We start from the raw sequence: 20869 nt of genomic DNA, 5'->3' as shown, positions 1-20869 counted from the left end.
CTTCCCTTTTTTTTTATTTTTTATTATTGATTCATTAAATGCAAGATGCATGAAAACGAGGCAGAGCGATAAAAACTTTAAAATCTGGCAGAGCGAGGCGTTGAGATTTTTTTTCACCTAAGTACGAGTCTCGTATTTCGAGATTTTTTTTTTTTTTTTTTCAGGCAGATATACATGTAGGTAATATTTTCGTGCCTCCTGAGAAAAAGGACAACCCTTAATATTTATTATGACAACTAACGAGGATCGGACACTCACAAGACTTATTAGAAAATTTTAATAAAAACTCAATGTGTTGAAGTAGAAGCACTATATACACTATATGACCAAAAGCACTGGGACACTTTCAAAAATTCACATGTTTAGGGATTTCTCGAGAAATAATAGACCAATTGCTCTATAATTTGTTTCGCATTAAATGTATACTCTAGTTGTCATTTTCCAATAAAAATTAAGTCTGCTATTCATTTAGGGGACCGACAACAAATTGAGGAAAAAAGTTTTTTGATAATTTTTCATTGCAAATTGTTGGGAATAAGCTATAATTTTCAGAAATGAGTTAAAAATCTATCAAAAACTTATTTTTATATTTTTGTGAAAGTATCTCTTATACCCATGGAAATATAAGCATTTCTTTCAAAAATGCAAAATTTTTTTGAAGGTTTTCGCCTCATATTACGCAGAGTATTTCGTCAAACGTTACTAAACTTTTAAAATATTTGACAGCATTGTAGAGAAACATAATAATAAAATTTGAAGTTAAAATATTGAAAATTTGTTGAAATATGAACAGTTAAAGCTATTAATTTTTCACTGCGCAGACACGAAAGATAGCAATTTATAACGTTCATAATTCAAAGCTCAGATACATCCTACAATCCATGAAAAAAATTCCACCGCAATTTCTTTAAATTTTAAAAAGTTATCAGCAATCTAATGAGCCGAATTTCTATAATTCTAGGATAGGCGACGAATGGTAAGGGATTGTTAGCAAACTGGCAACACTTTCCTGCCATCGTTATAGTGTGATTCATGATAAGAACAGATTATTTGTTGCTGGTCCCCTAAATGAATAGCAGACTTAATTGTTATTGGATTTGACGTCTGGAGTATACTTTTCATGAGAAAAAAAATTACAGAGCAGAGAGCAACTGGTCTTTTATTTTTTGAGAAATCCGTAAAATTGTGAATTTTTGAAAGTGTCCCAATACTTTTGGTCATATAGTGTATGTAATACTTCATGTATTTTGCCGAATTTAGTAACTGGGAATCTGAGACTTTAAAAGTGCTAGGTTTAGTTTTGTTCCAAAATTTCAACGCAAGATAGTTTACAAACATTGAGAATGGGGGAAGGAGTGATTTTTGCCTTTGAGCTTGGAGCAGGGTGAGCACCCTTGCATACAAAGATCAGAGAAAAATCTTTAATTTTTCAAATTCAGGAAATCCTTATCCGTAGCCGTCCGCGACTTTGCCGTTGTTATGCTCAATTTGAAAGAACTTTCACCATAACAACCCCTTGAGAAATGCTATCGTAGCCTTCTCATCTGCATATAGTAATTAGATAAATAAATAAATATTTTTTCTAAAAGAAAAGGGTTCAAAGATAAAGATTAGGGGAATTTTCTGGTCACCAGTGGTGAGAAAAGGCATTTATAGTAGCCACATTTTTTTCTAGTCGCCACTACATTTGTAAAACAGGTAACTAACCAACAAAGTAGTATTTAATTTAGCACTAAAATATAAATATTATCAGTTCAAATAAAGGTTAAAGTAACTAATTAGTGGCATTAATGTTTATTGTACAATCAAGTATTAACTATGCAAAGAGGATCTAGTTTCATTTTTAAGAATGTTTTCTGCCAACTCGGATGGGGTTGGGGAGAGTGGCAAACAGGCAGAGGAAGTGAAAAAATTTCGCCAACCGATAACTAGTTAGTCCCCACTTTTATTCGGCACTCGATTTTTCAAATATATTAAGTAGGATCATCCATTTTTAAAGAATATTTTTTGGTTAGAATTTGGAGTTCATTTCGTTAAAATTCAGTGTGGTCATGCAGGCTATCTTTTTTTTTTTCCTTCCTTCTTTGAAATTATCAATTTTCAATAACGAACATTTTTCTAAAAATAAAACGAAATTATAAATTTATTTATTGCAAATATTCATTCATTCGTTAATTTTTCCTAGATGAGATCAGGAACCGTATTAATGGGGAAAAAAATCTTCGTTTCAAAAATTAATTTTAGTGCGAATGCAAATAAATTAATATCACAAGCGGGATTGCAAAATGCGCGGCAATGTAAAATACCGCGCCTTTTACACTGAGTTATTTTTCTTTTACCTATGTAGTCAAGACTCAAGAGGGAAAGAACTAGAATTTCCTTGGAAGGGTCTGTAAAAAGCTGCAGTTTCATTTCGCCGTCAGCTATTACCTCCTCGACTACTCTGCACAGCAGGGGAGCGTCCGGTCTGTCCCCCTGCAAAATGTGACAGGTCACATGATCCACACTTTCATCGGCCACCGCTCGTTCTATTGGTTGTTGAAGTGTCAATCACTTCACTGATGAACATTGCTTTCGTTTAAAGAAAAAGCCCATTTTCAAGCGAGATCGTTTTTCTTCCCCACTGAAGAGCAGCCTTAAGAAATAATAAGCATTAGACAAGTATCAAATGCAAAGAAAAAAAAAGCTTTTGTGATATTTTAGTCTAGTTTTATGAGCTTTTGAAGCAGTTGGTTGCTTTTATGCAAAATTTACTAGTAAATGTCACATGCCCCCCCCCCCCTATTTTTTTTTTTGCTTGACACTTGCAATTCTTTACTACATAAAATATTTTATCCAAAATAAAAATAAATATCTTTGAGTTTTTTCTTTTGTAAACTACACATCTACTCCTGATAAACTTTGTTAAAAATATGAGGAGGGAAGAAGTATTCATGCAGAAACGAGTGTTCTTTGAATAAAGGAAGAACAACATTAAAAAAAAAAAAAAAAAATCTTAATCACAGCATACAAACAAGCTAGAAGTAACAGTCATAAAAACAAATTCTTTTTTTATTTATGGAAGGTTTCTTTCAGTTACAATGCATCAATAGTAAAATTTTGAGCTGAGTTAAAACTTAAGAAAGCAGCAGTACATAGAAACAAAGTAAAATTTAAAGAAACAAAGTAAAATTAAAGGATTCTTAATATCCATTAAAATATATTAGTAAGGAGAATTAAAACATTTAAAACCACACTGCAGCCAACCAGTCTTAGAGCTATGCATTTGTTCAGTATAAAAGATATTTCCTCATGCACACATAGCTGCCAACATTGAAACATGAAAATTAGGGAGACTGTATGAATAAATTTAGGGACAAAAGTTTGAGAGCAAAAAAAAGTTGAAAATTTTAAGTAGGGATTTTTTAAACGAGTGTGATTGGGACCCAAACTTTGGTTTTTGTAAATCTGGCAGGATCCGAAAACTTGAAATTGATATATTACTGTTGTTTTCTTTTTTGAAAAATCTACAACTTTTAGGTTTGAGAAAAATAGAAATAAACTCTATATAAATAAAAGAAAATATATATGTGTGTATGTTCCAAATATAAATCCACAGTTTACATCGGATCTCAACCAAATTTTGCAGGGAGGTACTTAGGCACCCAAGAAGGAACGCAGGGAGGAGGGGCGTTAAATGCCAGAAAAGAACCGAACTGTTCAAATTTTAACTTTAGAACTAAAAAATGGAATTTTTCTAATAGATGAAGGCGAAAAAACGTTGGCAAAAATTAGAACAAAATATCCATAGAACCCCCTGATTTTTCTGCATCAGATAAAATTTGTTCCAATGTTCCAAGATGTTTAGAATGTGAATTACAACTGTTTTTAATTGATTTTTTGCTAAAATGTAGGTAAGCCTTCAATTAGAAATTTACTGTTGAACAATGCTTTTATAAAAATTTGTAGTGTGAAGAAGATCATTGAGAAGAAAGATCCGTTGCTATTTTTTCTTGAATATGAACAAATAAAATTCTGGCTTCTCCTTTGAGCGTTCTCCTGTAATCGGGGGATCCAACATTTTTCCTTTTTGTTTTATTTTTCCACAATTGGCCGGAAAATTTTACAAATTCTACTTTTTGTTCAAGCCTGATTGTTTTACAGGCACTTGACATACCTTTTATTTTTGAGTATACCATGCAAAGCTGAGGGACACAGCTAGTAAATAAATAAATAAATAAAGTTTTAAAAGAAGCATAAGTTTCTTTTCTCTTATAAATGATAATAAACAGCAGGTGAAAACTTGGGAAGTTCAGAGAAATATCATGAACATTTACTGCATGTTTTGGAAAATAAACGTTTTAAAAAGATGGAAAATAAAATAAAATGAAAAAAGATAGACTTTTACAATTTTCATACTTGTATGTGATAAAGTTTCTTTTTCCGATTGCAAAAGTTGCAGCATAAAGATTTTCCCGTAAATTCAAAACACCAAAAATCCCTATATAGGGGAATTTCGTTGCTTTGAGGCAAGTTTGGGAGATATTTACTACATTTGGGGGAGGGCATCAAAATTTGGGAGTCTCCAGAATGAATCAGGGGCATTGGCAGCTATGAGCATAGTAGGGGAATTAAATCTGATGAAGAAAAAAAACATCATAAGAGCAGCAATGTGAGCACTCAAATGTACAAGATAAAATTCTGATCCAAAAGAAAAAAAAAAAAAAAAACTTATAAAATAAGTTAAGACTTCAGACAAAACATTACAAAATAAAAGTCAACAATAATTTTAAAAGTCACTTAACACAAAATTTACTTTTTAAAACATGTATGCAAAAATATAATTTTTTTAGCGAATGTCTTCATGATACATTTAAGAGAAACAAATTTGAATTTGTAATGTATCTAATTTAAAGCTTTTATAATGATAAATGTAAGTGAAATTGAACAACAATAATTTATACATGAATTATATAACACATGTTTAGTGTCAGCAAGGAGAAACACTTAAAACAGCATAAAACTTACTATATGTAACAGGTCATAATGATGATGTAGCTCTTTATGTACAAAATGAAATTAAAATATCTTTGCATGTTATTTACAATATACACACAATTATAACAAATATAAAATAAATGTATCATGACTAGTTGCATTTTAAATGCTTTCAATTTTACCAGTTCAGCATAAAATATTTTCTACTTTATTGAACATCCATCTTTGAAACTGAAAGAAAAGCAGAATCAATTTACTTCTGATTAAAAATTCAATGTAACAGCAGTAAAATAAATAATATATTAATTTAAAAAATAAATAAAAAATAAAAACCAAATTCGAAATAAAAAACATTAGATAGATTATATCCAGAGTAAACAGAAATATATGAATATACCAAGGGTGCCCACTTGGGGCGGGGGGGGGGGGAGGGATCATGGCGCAGACTGGGCCAATAAAGCTTTTATGGGGGGTTGTTTTGAGGGACATTTTTTGGGGAGGGGCATCTCCGCAATATTGAGGGGGGTTCCCTTGCCCATAGGGGGTGGACACCCCTGAATATACTAGTTACCTATTTCAAGCTTGCAACCAGGAAGGTTAACATTTAAAATTTTTTGAAACAAAACAAGTAACTGACTAAAACAGTAAATCTTGATGGAAAATTATGCAGATTAAGTATCAAAAAAGATAATGAACATTATAAAAACACTATTCTCTAGAAGGAGTTCATGTTACCTTTTGTCTTATTTGCACAGTCAATAATCCGTACTAAGCATCTACTAAATTCTTGCAAAACTAATCTTTCAATTTCTTCTTCAGATGCATGGGACTTTTCAGCATCACTTGCTTGAGCAAGTAAACACAAACAGGTAGCTTCTAGTACACCTTCCGTAACGAAAGCAAAAGGCAGTCTAAAAATAAAAAGGATGTATTTTTTTTTACAAAAGGAAATATAATTTACATGTGTTTTAAAGTTACAATGGGCTTATGTGCTTAAAACGTATTGCAGAATATAGTAGAACCTCGATAACTTGACGCCCCAAGGCAACAAGCAAACATGCCGACTTAATCGGACGTTAACTTACCGAAGTTCCGATAATTTAATTTCTAAAGAGTTTCTGTAGCACCTATTTTTTATAATATTAACATTCACACTAAGAAAATTATTCCAATAAATAAATTTTCTTTTTGTTTTCTTCTTTTTAAAAGTACATACATTAATAAAATCACTAATATTATTTGAATACCTCGTGAGGGATGAATCCATAATTTTTGAAAAGAGGTGCAAAAACTTCTTGTCAGTCAGGTCTGTTTAAGATAAAAAGCCCTGCTCACAACATCATGTGCAAAACATGGTTAAAATTATCATGAAACACATGTCAATTGGACAAAGAAACACTTTCCTCGGCATGATGCAATAAGGAGGAAAGATTACAGTATTCTCTGGCAGTAACAATGCTGGAAACTATTCTTGTAAACAGCCCTCCATTAAATAAAAGGTGATGCAAACCCTGATGCAAAGTGAAACAGAATGGTTGTGGGAATTCAGCCGCAAGGTTGGCATGATTTTTACCATCTGTGGTACTTACCAGTTTTTACTGCCTTTGGAAAAACCTGCTTTCTCCATGGTTTTTACCATCTTAGGAAAAAACCTGTTCATGGTATTTTTTAAACGTTTCTGTTGTTTATGTGCAAATGTTTTTGCTTTTGAAGTAAATTAATGTAAAAGCCGTTTATGTTTAAGGTTGTAAACATGAACAGTTCCTATTTTTATTTACATTAAAATCAATTTTCAGCAATCGATAGTGATCATTACAAGTTATTACTTAACTTATAACCAGGGTTGGCTTTCTGCCGGCAGAAACTAGTTTTTGCCGTGCCATTGGCAGAAACTGGTTATAACCGGCAGAAACTGGCAAAAACCTAAAAACATCTTTAATTACTTAAGTGATTGCTAAATGATCTTCGTTTAAGTAAACTAAAAAATGAAACTTCATTTCATCATTTAAAAAAATACGGGGTGGCGACAGATCAGGGAGATCAGGGAACTTTATTAGTCAGGGAAATATCAGGGAATTTTGAAAAAATAACAAAAAATCAGGGAAAATTAATTTTATAAAGAAAAAAAAATTTTTTTTTTTGCTTTACAAAATTAAATACTCTAATTCCCTACGCATTTTTTATCTTTTCGATAAAGTAAAATTAATGAGGTGCGATTATACACTGCCGCATATTTGTGCATCTTTTTTCCTCAACATCAAAGTATTGAATCTTACTTATTAACCACAGGATGAACTTATTAAGATTGCTTCTGTGTCTGTTAGGTTGTTTATTTTACCTTGCTTGAAATTTCCTTTTACGCTTTCAATGCCACGTAAAATAAACAACCATACAGGCAAAGAGGAAGCCTTCATTAATGCCTTAGCTCCGCTGCCTTTATTCCATAGTCTCGAAGTAATTAAGTACTGTAATCACGATTTCAAGAAGAAATCTTTAGTTTTTGAATTAATACTATAAAAGCTTAAAAGTTTTTACTTCTTTGGGTTTTTAATTTGATCAATGGGGTTTGCTAAAATAGAACTTTCAATTAAAAAAACTTTGTTTTTTGCCGTTGTACTATTTGTTGTACCGCAGATTATAAAGGTTTTCTTTTCTTCAGACTTAAGTAATTTTTTAATTTTATAACCAAGTTGTATTCTTTTATATATTTTGATATTAACTAATTGCTTTTTTTTTCTTGCATTCAAAGTTGTTTGTTACAAAAGCAATCTAAGATTTTTTTTCGTTACATACTGAAATCATTTGAAATAGAGTTAACTTGTGAACTTAAGTAAATATTTTTATTTTTTTATTGTTAAAATGCTGTATTCATTCATTAAAACCTATATTCTTGATTAGAGAAAAGCTCCCTATGAACGGATGTCAAATGGTTTTATCTGTTTTGCATAAATATGTCAATTAGTTAGATAAGAATAACTACATTACTTCTATTCTTTCACTATTACTTGTTATTCTTGCAACAATTATTATACTGTTTGAAAATTTAGTTCAAAATAATTTCAGTTACTTTTTAGTTCTATCATAAATACACATATGTTTTTAAGAGTAAGTCTAATAGTTTCTTAAAATTCTTATGCTAAGTGGTTTCTGGAAGTAAAGTATTTTTTATTTTATTTATTTATTTATTTATTTATTTTTTTGAATTTTCTATAATCTTTCCATTGTATAAAAATTTAATATACTGTTTTGTTGGTTTTTCTTTCCTTCCAAAAAAATTGTCTTTCTTTTTTAACCATTTTATTAAAAAAGTAGCATCTTTTTAAAATATATCTTTAGTTCAACAACTTTACACAACTTAAAACGGTTAAAATACTGCATTTAATACAAACATACAATGGATTTCAAGTAGAGCAAAGAAAGAAAACCATTATCATTGGTAACGTAAATCAGGGAAATTTGGTGAACTTAATCAGGGAAAAGTCAGGGAACTTTTTTTCACAGTTCCTGTCGCCACCCTGAAATAAAATCCTATGCTAATGCCCTTGATTTAGTTCGAGAAGGTATCTTTTCAATTGCAGATGCTCGTAATGTTTGGATTAATCTAACAAAGGACGAAAAATCATATAGGTGCTCAGGAAAGAGGAGTGATATACAGAATTAAAAGGCATTTCTGATTTTAATTTGTTCACTTATATGCTTCATCTAAATTGTTTGTGATTGAAATTATCACGTGCTTCAAGAAGAAAGTGCCTGAATTCTACTTGCCAATATTAACATAGATTTTGTACCTAATGTCACAGTTTAGCAAAACAAATTAGCCCTATTTCTCGAAACTTATTTTTCCAGTTGAATTTCTCCCACTACCCCAGTTACTACATGGTGGACCAGTTAAAAAAAATAAATAAATAATTGATTAAAGTTTCATGAACATTGCTTGTTCCTTCATGCATTACCTGCTAGCTCTTCTGTTTCAGGAATATTCTAAAGTACATATTAGTCATTTGTACATATTAGATTGAGAAACTGTTTAGATTTTAGAAACCACCTTTTCTAAGAAGCAACTGCAGTGTCCAAACAATGTAACATTTGGTTTTAAATTGTGGTAATATCGTAATTAAATTGTGCTTTGGTTAATAGTTCTTTTTTCCGTGCACTTCCTATTGCAGTCAATAATTTAATTTTTTTTTTCATTTTGTAAGTTTTTGCCAGTTTCTGCCGCAAATGTGGCAGAAAGTGGTTTTAACCGGTTTCTACCAGTGGTTTTAACCGCCTCGGCAGAAACTTGCCAACCCTGCTTATAACACTGCTGTAAGTTTTGTCTCCTCTGCTTACATGAGTTTTAGAGGTGTTGGAGAAGGGTTTAAAGTATAAAAAGGCAACAGTTTTTTTACTAGGTGATGGTGAAATGAGTTTTCATTGATTTCGTGATCATACCAACAAAACGATAATTTAAAGGGGCAGTTCTCAAAAGGTGGGAACAAAAAAGTTAACTTTGAGCAATTTCAAAAATTTTCGAATTTGATATCAATTTTGCTTTTATTCTATAGTATGCATACCTAGAACACAATATATGAACATGAAAAGACAGCAGGTATTTGTAAAAATTGTTAATTAACAAATTAAATTAGCAGTCTGTAGGTAACACATTTTGGACATTGTTGTCCAGTAGGTAACAGATTTTGGACATCATGATAATGTAAGTTTCACCATTTTTGACAACTGTTAATCTGATTTTTAACTTTTCCAATGAAAATTATATTTACTACTTTTTGAATTTTGCAATTTAATGATAAAGAGGATATTAATGAAGTACTTGAAAGGCTATACATACTGCTCTTTACATATAATAAAGTTTTGGAATGATTTTGAAGTTGATGAAAGGTAGAAAAAAGCTTCATGGAAATAATTATACAAACTTGTAGTTTGATTTATTGGGACAAATAAGGAATAAAAATAGAGACAAATACGACATATATATTTTTATAGGAAAAATAAACAAAATATGCTTTAAGAAAGAATGTGAAAAGTGACATCAGTTTTAATAATGAATATTTTTTCTAATGTCATAAGAATTAAAACGATGTCTAAAAAAAATTATTGAAAAAAGAAATTCGTATTTCTTTTTGGAGATCGTTAAATTATGTTTAAAAGAAAGAGAAAAAAAAAATCTAAAATAATAAAAGCGGCGGGAAAAAAAAAATTGCTAGCGCAGGTGATAAAGGCGCCAAAACTGGTGCAGCTGACGATTAACTACATTTGTCAAACTGGAATCCCCCTCTGGTAACCTTTAGCTTATCCTATACTGTGTTGTCGCCAACGGAGGTTTGCTTGGCGATTTTCGCGCAAAATGGCTTTTGTTCGATCATAACAAGCCATGTTTCTACTGTAATTTATGTATTGTTCAATGTGTAACGTATTAATTATGCAAAATACTAATGGATTAAAAAAGATAACATCATAATAATCTTTTTTATAGATGTTAGAAGACAATGGATTATAAAAAAATTATAAATAAACGGACAGAATTATCGGCGTCAAGATCGTAACGCCATTTGGACATCTCACATGTATGTTTAAGAAAAATTATTTTTCTTCTAAGATACTGCATAAAAGCTTATGAAAACACTTTTAAACAATTAAAAACTGATTCTGAGGATCGATAAATACCTTTAAAACGAAAACATCATATACTTAGTTCTCAAATAATAGCATTGTAAAGATCGTAACTTTTGGACATGCATCAAATTTCAAACTTACTTTTTTCTAAAATCGTTTACAAAGTAAATAATCTGTCTTTACTTTTGTTATTTGTGTAAAATATAAAAACAAAAAATTATTCAGTGTAAGATTCATGCCTTTAATTTTTTTTGAAACGTATGGAAATAATTAAAAAAATTTTTTTTAATGGTACATTTGCTCAGTTAACGTTTTGGTATGTCCAAAATTGTGCCATTTAGCAAAGAAAATATTTTTTAAGGGCATTTGAAGACCTTTTTTTTGCATAATTTATGCCAATTCTTGTCTCTATACAGCATTATAATTTACCTCAAAAATTTTAGAGTTAATTAAAATGAAAGTTATTTGGTGTTGAAGCTTCAAAGTCTGTGTTAGCTCCCACCGTTTGAGAACTGCCCAAAGAACAATTTAGTTCTAAAATCATTTTGTGTCGATTACTATTTTATAGTGAAAAATAAATGAAAGTTTTTGGCAAAAGCAAAACAATCGTTCCTAGGACTTGATAATATATTTTTTAATATTACAATTTTAATCTGCAATAAATAGGTCATTGTAAATATTCTCATGCTTAAAAAATATTTATTTTTCTGTAACTTAAGTCAAATAATTAATCTTCAAGAAATATTATCTCTGTGCTCATTCACACAGTAAAATAAATGCAATTTTTCCCCACTGAGCTCAATTTTTTAAACAAAAGAAACAATAAATTTACCTATCTAGTTAAACAAAAGACAGATAAATTTTCCAATTTAAAGCTTTGTATCCTCTTAACAGTCTGTATTTAAAAAAAAAAAGTGTGCGCATGTGTGTACAGTGCAGTTACAATAAGACTGCGTATCTGCACTGATATACACATGTAGCACAAATAAATTATTTCATTAAATTCATAGCTACTGATGAATTTTGAAAATTCAATGGCATTATCAATTTAAGTTTTTAATAGCACAAAATTTGTCCCTCTCTTTTCTTCCTTATTGAAAAATAAAATAAAATAAAATAAATTCTAGATTGGGAACTCATGAGATGCTAATAAGTATTAATATATTTTTACAAAATAGTACTTGATAATAAATTATAATATAAGATATGTAAAGGCTCATTATTTTCTAGGTTTTTACCAATAAATACCTAGTTTTTCCCATGTCCTGGTAAAAACCAGTTTTTCCTGGTTAAACCCCAACCCTGTTCAGTAGTGGCTTATCAGAACTATGGTACACCTGGTTTTGTTCTGATTGGTTTGTTTTGGTTTTGTTTGCTCATTATTGTTTCTAATCTGAAAGACCCCTGGAAGAGTATTGTTTAGTCTACACCAGGGCTTCCCAAACTTTATAGTAAGTGAACCCCTTTTGTAGACCAATATTTAATGCGGACCCATTAAAAAAGTTCTTGGGGACGGTCCATAAATGACGTCACTTTTTTTCCAACACAATTGCCCCCCTCACTTAATTGTCACCTTGTTACATGTCACACTATTTTTCATATGCATATTATTATAAAAACTAAAAAATCGCCCGTCAAGGTATGACGGGTGAGGATTGCTTCTACATTTGAACAAAGCAACTGCCTGTTTGGTGATATTTTGATCAGCAAAAAGTGATAAAACTAAAAATGTCTCATACTTAAATTCTGACGCTATTTCTTTCTCTCCCTTCCCCCCATCCCCACCCTGTATGTTAAAATACTATCTAACTTTGATAATGCAAGTTGTTGTATGATAATTTGCATATACAGATCAAAAAACTTAATTTTTTTTGCACAAAAAAATGAATTTTTTTCAAAAAATTATCTCAATAATATCAATTAGGGGAACCGTTCGAGGTGAGAGCATCTATATCTATATATATAGATATAAATCTTGTGTCACAATGTATGTTCGGGGTAAACTCCGAAACTTCTGAACCGATTTTAACAAAATTTCTCAACTATATGTAATTTGGCTCAACTTAAAAGATAGGATACTTTTTATCATTTATTATTGCAAAAATGTTAATTATTAAATAATCGTGTGTATTGATTGTTTAGTGTTACGATTTCCTAATAGATGGAGGTGCAAGTTGCAAGATTAAAATAAAATTAGCAATACCTTTCACCAGTTCTTGACAGTCCTGGTGGTTTAGTAGGGATATCAAGCATTTGTGATGACAGATTTGTTTTAGCTGCAGCCTGTTGCTGAACTCTTACTTCAGCAGCATCAGCTAAATGCATCAGAGTCTTTCTCTCTGAACTGTCTTCGAAGTTTTTGCAGCCAATACATTTACACAAATTTGTACACAGGATCTTTGCCTAAAATATAAAAAATAATGAGAAAAAGAATGAGAATTTTTAAAACATTAGGATACGTTAAAGACTAAATTAATACACATATGTACTGAAATTACTAACCTCATAACATTCACAATAATTTTTCAGACATCCAGATCTTTTGCAATTGCAGCCTTTAGTATGTCTCCTTTCTTGGTCCCCTTCCCGAGACTTCCCTAAATGTAAGCCTTATTAAATAAATCATGATTTTAGGTATTATTGGATTTTGCATACGTCCTTAATAACAAAATATACATCTTTTATTTTACATAAATAAAACACAACTACTGATAACTTAAATAAAAAATTACTAAATAAATATGTAGCAATTTAAAACATTTATAATACACTCACATTCCATCACATTTAGATTATATTAAAATTGACAGAAATGCAACATTTGAAAATGCATACATTTTTTCAAGAGGTTATAGGTAAAATTACACATTAGTAAAATTGAAAAAGTATGATTCATTGATACAGGAGTGTTTTAATATTAAACAAATTTATAAAGCTTATAAGTATATTACAATGTTCTGCCGTACTGTAAAAAAAAAAAAAAAATTCTGGGAAAAGTATTTATAAGTTAAAATTTACTAAATTAACTAAAATCAACTATCAAGGTTTTTCAGATATATATTGGATTTAAAAGCGGACTCTCTACTCAAAACAAATAGCTATTGAGACAGATACATACACATAAAACTTTTTTTATAATCTCGCTATTTTGTAAGCACAAAAAAGGAATCTTAGAATTTCCAATTGAAGATTTATTATACTAGAAGCGTTGCGCGGCTTTGGACGTTCAACCTCAAAAATAAAAGTTATGTCAAGTGACTCAACAATTAGGCATAAATAATCGGGGGGGGGGGGAAACTGAAAAATTTCCTGTCAAAATAATGATTCTTAAATTTCGTTGATGGAAAATTTGAAGTCCCGAACAAATTCAACGCAATCCTCGATTAATACAACTAAATCCCTTGATAATCATCTGCTGGCAGTCAAAAAAAAAAAAGATAATGTCCAAAAAGTAATCAAAAGGGAAAGTTTTACTTCAAAGCAAAAAGTAAGAGTTTTATTTGTTCATAGTCGAGAAAAACAATGGCAAGAGATTAGACTTAAAAATGCTTTTAATTCTTTTTCTGGTGATTTTACAGCCTTGTTATTTTTTTATTGCGAAGATAGAAAATTCATATTAAGGGTATTTTTCGTGGGCTTTTGAATGGAAACTGAGAATCAAGAAAATCAGATAATTATTTCGGGTAGAAAGAGCTATTTAATGCCATTTTGGGGCCTTAAAATTAAAATTCTAACAGTTTGGGTTTTTTTTTTGTCGTTCACCCCCCCCCCCCCCATGTTCCTTCACGAGTGCTTGAGTACGTCCCTGCCAAATTTGGTTGAGATCCGACGTAAACTGGATTTGTTATAGGAAACATACATACACACAAATTCTTTGTTTTATTGATATAGATTTGCATAGGAACACTTATCAGAAGTATACATACCAATTTTTGGATGAAAAGCCAATGGATTTCGGTCCAAACACGCCTTTATTGCTTTTTGTCTTTCCTCTTCATGGGTTAAATTATTGTAGCAATTATTACAATTGCAACTATTGCAGAATTCTCCATTAGCAAAACAATCACAATACCTAAATATACAAAATACAATAAGAGGAAACCAAAAAAAAAAATATTCCATTATCATAAACAGTAGCATTTTAACATTAAGCAAAGTTAAAAACAATACATATTTTGGTAATAAAATTGCCCATACAAAATTTTGAACAAAGTTACCTATCAGTGAGATTAAAAAATGTTTGAATATGAAACTTAATCATATTTATTAGCTATATAAGTAACTTGTATATGAGAAGAGTCAATTAAACAAAGAGGAGGAAAATTCTAAATCCCCTTTACCTTCTCCTCCCTTATTTCCGTAAAAGAAGCCAAATGTGAGATATTTTGATGAATATAATTGACGATGAAAAGATATGCAACAATATGATTTACATTTACAACATGTGTTGCATTAAGTATTGATTTAAAAGCAAACCAGCTAATGAATAATTTATAATTAAACTTACATAACTTGCTCTTTTCTAGTGATCTTCAATGACAAAAAAAAACATTGATGGTTGGGTGGCATAACACTTATTCTCCACTCCTTACTTTTGATACTCACTTAGACTGCTTCAATGTTAACATTTTGCAAAACACAAATGTTTGAATTTTTTTTTTTTTTTGAGCAATCACGATTGCTCAAAAAAAAGTGAGTTCAAAAAACTCTGTCCTCTGCAGGTGGCGCGGCGCGGCTGCTCCGGTCCTGAGCTATCCGCTTCTCCTGGTCGGAGGCGTCCATGTCCTACACATGCTCACACACACACACACGCCTACGTGCATACACACAGGTCTACGCACACACACAAGCCTACACACTTACACACACAACTATGCACACGCAACCGCACAAGAGGAGAGGCAGGCTTGGGGGGGGGGGCGTTGGACAGGAGCTGTTTCTAGAAACAATAACTCCAATGAGTAGAGTCCTGTCTCAGTTCGTGATTGCAAAAAACATAATTTGAATTCAAAATTTCAGAATTCAAATTATTATTTTTTTTTTAAATTATGTCCTTCAAATAGTTAAGGGGGTAAATATTAACTGTTTGCCCTTTCGAGCATACAAAGTTTTGCAGTCCAGTATAAAAACGAAGAATCTCCAGGAGGGGAGAGCGTCTTCAAAAGGGAGGAATCCCTGTCTTTCTGGAGTGCAGAGCAGTCGAAAAGGTGCCCTCCATTCATGTCAACTCCTTCGCCACACAAAATGCAGTTAGGAGAGTCCACCAGCTTAAAACGATGTAGATGAGCCTGAAGGAGGTCATGTTCTGTCAGCAAGTGGAAAGAAGAGACCCCTATAGCCCTAGGTAGGTCCTTGGGAATGCAAGATGACAAGACAAAAGGTTATCCCAAGATTTGCCAACAATTTGGAGCGTATGCGGTGTTCATGAATTTTTTGCTTGAGCAAAAATTTGATGTTTCACAGATTTTTCCAGGAGGGGTCAAAAAAGAAGCCTCTTTTGCAAGAGTGTCTGCTTTTCCATTACCCCATAAACCATAATGGCTTGGAGTCCATTATAAAATGAGCTCCTTACCGGAAGTTAGAGTATTTATAATGTTCCTGCATTCGAATTCAATGGTGGTAGGAAGCAGATTGTAGGATGAAATAGTATGGATTGCAGCCTGGCAGTCAATGTAGAGCATGAATTTTTCACCATGCATCTCTTCAATCCTTTGAACAGCCAGATAAATTGCCAAAATTTCTGCATCAAAATTTTCTGAATTTGAATTCAATGATTGTGTTTCAGTTATACTTTTTTGTATAATTGATTATAGCATCTATAGATTTTGAGTCTTTGCATGTAAATAATACATTAAATGGCTACTGATAGCAGCTGGTCATTGGTTATTGCTGTAAAGCTTATGCTTTAGATTTTGATTAAGTAGAATTTTTGTTTCTAAAACATATTTCTCATGTGTTCTAGCATTCATATAAAGAAAAGGCTTATTAAGCCACCTTTTCCCAAAGGTTATGACCAAAAAATAAATTAAAAATAAATAGATGAAAAATATTAAGATTAATTAAACAAAATAAAAATTTTGAATAATGTTGCATACTTTGAAAAAGAAATTATTTTTAAATACAGTAGCAAAATGCAATGTTCAATGCAGATACTATCATTTCTAATATTCAGTCATGCACACTAATAGCTAAATTAGAATAAAAGATTAAGTGTCGCCCTCAAACTCCCAAGACACATTCCTCCAAACATTTTTTTTTCCCAACTACAATGCTACTTCTAGAGAACACAAGGTTATAATTTTTTAAAACACAAAATGGAAAAAGGAGGAACAGCAACAAACATGTGCAGGGGCCATCAGTAGCCCCTGTATTGATTACTGTATTGTATTTAGCCCTATATTGCATCTAGGCGACATCAGTACTCCTAAAAATTCACCAGCCAGGCTGGTCCTAGTCAATATATCAATTTCCAATGAAGATCATAAGCACTCTTAAAATTATTCACTTAACAACTGCCTTCCGTAAACTATTCCAAATGCTTGTTGAAGTAGTTATTTTTCCTAATTTCAAAATTTAAAGGCTGTGGAAAAAAATGCACTTAAAATGTTTGTGGATTTAGTAAGTACGCTAATTGAATGCCTCAAAGGACATAGGGTGATTCCTCTGGCAGGTGAAACAGGATCACCTATTTCAAGTACATTGGCATTTTTAAATACAACTTTAAAAATAAAAAAAAATAAAGAAAGCGAAAATTAAGTCACTAACTACTGTTCAGACTAAATACATTTCATAAACAGCAATCATTTAATATCACCATCAGACTTAACCTTTTCTCATTTACTATTTCTCTTGTCATTCTAATAAAATAATTAATTTTTTTTTAGAAATTTAGCAAAATTCATACCTTCCAATATAGCTTGTATAGCATTGTATTCATGGAGTAGATTCATAGAAACAAATTTTTTGCTGTTGTAGGAATTGGAAGCTTTACTAACATATGTGCAGACATAAGAAAATTTGTCAAAATTGAGCTTAAAACCTTGAGAGAAATTTTACACGAATACAATATTTTTTTGATTTTGTAAAAGGAAGTAAAAAGCAAGATTCATAAAAATATAATTTATGGAATATAAAGCTAGATTCATATTAACAATAGTTCAAAATTAATGTTTAAAAAGCATACTTACAGTTTTAAACATTGAGACTTTGTACAATTGCACGGTTTTCTTGGCCTCGTATCATTTTCAACTGGAGGTGCTCGGCTGTATGAGCAAGTATTTTAATATAAATATTAGTTACATTTCATACAAAAACATAATATTTAAATTCATCCTAATTAAAAAACAAACTTTGAACAACTGCTGAAACATGTTTTGAATCATTACTAAAAATATGGTTCAGTCAAACTTTACATTACTGAAAATTGGAAACAAAACATTTTTAATATCTCCATACTTAAATATTTTAAATGCATCAGTAACTTGGAGATGCAAGCATTTGTAATATAGAGTACTCAAATGCGTTCCTTTTTCATGGTGGTAACAAAATTTAGAAATTAAAAAATTCCTGATTTTATATTTGAGACTATTACAAAAATTTAATGAATTTACAGGGTTTTAAATCTTTTTGTGGCAAAAACCTGTACATTTTTTTTCCAGGATTAAATAATGAATGATGATAAGTATTTGTATACAATACATTTAATCACAAGCCGCAAATATGAACTTCAAGACAGGGATGACAGAGGTCAGAGATGAAAAAGATGGTAATACAAATTATTCAGTGCAAAGACATGCAGAATGGATGATATCTAAAAATGCATCAAAAAAGTTTCTAGAAGAAATGATGTCTATACTGAACTGTTTATAACCAACTTCACTTCAGGGGGAAGGGGGGGGGGGGCAGAAAATATTTTCCCTGGGCTACATCACCCTTTAAGACAGCTTTGCTTAAGATTGCACAAATTGTTGGTTCTCAAAGTATGGTATTGCAGCATTCTTCAAATTCCATTTAAACAACAAAATCAGGACTAAAGCAAATAAGGTACTTATAATGTTTGATAGTATTTATCACTTTAAATTATAACAAATGTTGTTTGCGTTATGTGGTCCAACGTGCCCCAACAGGGGGATATCCCAGGGTGTGCCCTTGGTCCATTTTACAAGGTTTCATTAAAAAATTAATATAAAAAAAGTTAATCAATTCAACATTTTCAAAAAAGTCTGTGGTGTTGAGAAATATTTGGTGAAACTTATTGCAGAAAATCAAACTGCTCATTAATTTTTTTGATGAGATAAAAAATGAAATGTAAAAAAGCAGACCAACGTGCCCCCCGTCCCTCCTTTCTTTTTTATTAAACTTGACTGCATGCTATACATTTCTGTGAAAATTGGATACTTCCAGAAACATCACAGCTTTAAATCAAAAGATGAATTAAACATCATCGAAGTAATATATGAGAAAAACCAGAATCTTTTCAGATCAAAATATTGAGGTCTGAAACTCTGAGGTCTGAAAAAGCGAAACAAGGAGGAAAACTTTACAAAACAAACAAAAATGGCAGGAATTCCAGCAAAAGTGAAAAAAAAAAAAATCATTCATGTAGAGGAGTAGGTTTGATTTGATAAGCAAATTTAACCTTTACTGCTGAGGAGTTTTGCAATGCTATTTGAGCAATTCTTACCTACTAAGTTTAAAAAATTTAACTTTAAATTGCAATAGCTTTGCTTAATGCTGTCGACAGCAAAACATTAATATAAAAACCAGCACATGTTATAATAAAAATAGGCAAAAAACTTTTTGTTAGTAATTCAAATCCTTATCAAGGAACTCTATTCTTGATTTTAAAAATGAAACTTCTTAATATACCACATGGATAACAAGGATTAAAATAGCTATAAAAGTCTTATGCACACACATCTAAAAGTACATATAAAACATTATATTAAAATTTAAAACACTCAAAACTTAACATATTTAATTTTATTTCTTTTCAAAGCCATCTAAATCTAATTTCTTACCCATTTACACTTCTAGGAGAATGGTGAGCAGTTGCAGCTGAACTTGCAGAGTGAAAATTGCTCTGAGGGGCAGCAGCAAGGGAAATAAATGCTGATTGAGATCCAACTGCAGTTGAATTTGGCGTTGGAGCAGGCAATATGTTAAGCATTTGTGTCCCACTGCTAATTTGGTGCACTGAGGACGGTTGTTGTATCTAGAATGAAAATTTTTAGATTAATTAATAAGCACGACTATTTGATGAAATAAGTAACACAAGCAAAAGAGATAAATGCAAAACTGTGGCACTCAATTTCTCTTGGAACAGTATACATATTTTGAAAATGAGGAAAATTATTTCAAACAATATTTGTTGCCTTCAAAATTAGTTTCGGTAAATCAAAAATTTCGGATAAAAAAAGGTACTGGAAAATGGCCGACTTTATACAAAATGAAATTTTTCTGAGATAAAAAGCAGAAATTAGAGGGATAAATCACGCAGTGAGGGTTTTGTTGAGCACCAGGAGTTGGGATCAAGTTAGATAAGTTTTCCAAGATTTCCACGAGGTGTGTCAATCCTTAAAAATATCTTTAACTATCGGTAGTAGGTAGTAGAATTTGCAATAAAAACATCTAAATAGTTGCTACACATAATTTAAAATGTTGACATACTTGTGTTACATATTGCGTAGGTACCATCACATAATTAGAGGAACCAGCAACAGGAAACAATGTTCCACCAGATAATGGATTCAACTGACCAGTAGAAACCATACCAGTACTTGTACGAATCTGTGAACTTGTTGAACTTGGTATAAGAAACTTTGGTCCAATTGGTTTTGGAGCCTACAAAAAAAAAATTAATGTTAAAAATATAAAACAGTATCTTAAAGTACATCAATATATTGTTTTCTATTTTAAAGTAAAAAGTAAATACTTTAATTGGAAAAATACATTAAAAATGTAATAACTTTTATTCTGTGATTATCTAAATGAACATTATTTTTTAAAATACCAGTAAACGTTTTCCTTTGCTAATGTTATTAGATTTTCATCGGTCCTTCAAAATAGTGCCTTTCACTTACAAGCAACTTCACGCCAAATAGGTAGGGAGAGTTGAGGCTTATGGGAACTAGGAACTTGTTAGACCTGTCTTAATTATTTAAATCTTTTACTTCAACTGGTCAAAGCTGTAGTCAGAGAAGGGTCTTAAGATTTCAAGTTCCAAAATAGAATACTACACTTTCATTTATGATTAAGCTTGAAACATTGATTGTTC

At 31.0% G+C, this 20869-nt stretch overlaps 1 protein-coding gene across 1 annotated transcript in view; it reads right to left on the bottom strand.

The window, feature by feature from the left end:
• Nucleotides 1-3296: 3296 nt before the first annotated feature.
• LOC129226040 (protein lin-54 homolog) overlaps nt 3297-20869 on the bottom strand; it is a 48727-nt gene continuing 31154 nt past the window's right edge. Inside the window, exons 6-13 of the mRNA XM_054860616.1 lie at nt 20263-20436; nt 19614-19807; nt 17781-17855; nt 14520-14665; nt 13096-13190; nt 12797-12996; nt 5713-5888; nt 3297-5208 (exon numbers count right to left, since the gene is read on the bottom strand). Coding sequence (XP_054716591.1) covers nt 5186-5208; nt 5713-5888; nt 12797-12996; nt 13096-13190; nt 14520-14665; nt 17781-17855; nt 19614-19807; nt 20263-20436 — 1083 coding nt within the window. The 3' untranslated portion in view covers nt 3297-5185. The remainder of the gene's footprint in view (nt 5209-5712; nt 5889-12796; nt 12997-13095; nt 13191-14519; nt 14666-17780; nt 17856-19613; nt 19808-20262; nt 20437-20869) is intronic.

The sequence above is a fragment of the Uloborus diversus genome, chromosome 7, assembly GCF_026930045.1.
Source record: "Uloborus diversus isolate 005 chromosome 7, Udiv.v.3.1, whole genome shotgun sequence".
Taxonomy (NCBI): Eukaryota; Metazoa; Arthropoda; class Arachnida; order Araneae; family Uloboridae; genus Uloborus; species Uloborus diversus.
Note: the sequence above shows the minus strand (reverse complement) of the source record. Positions and strands in the feature narration are given on the sequence as shown.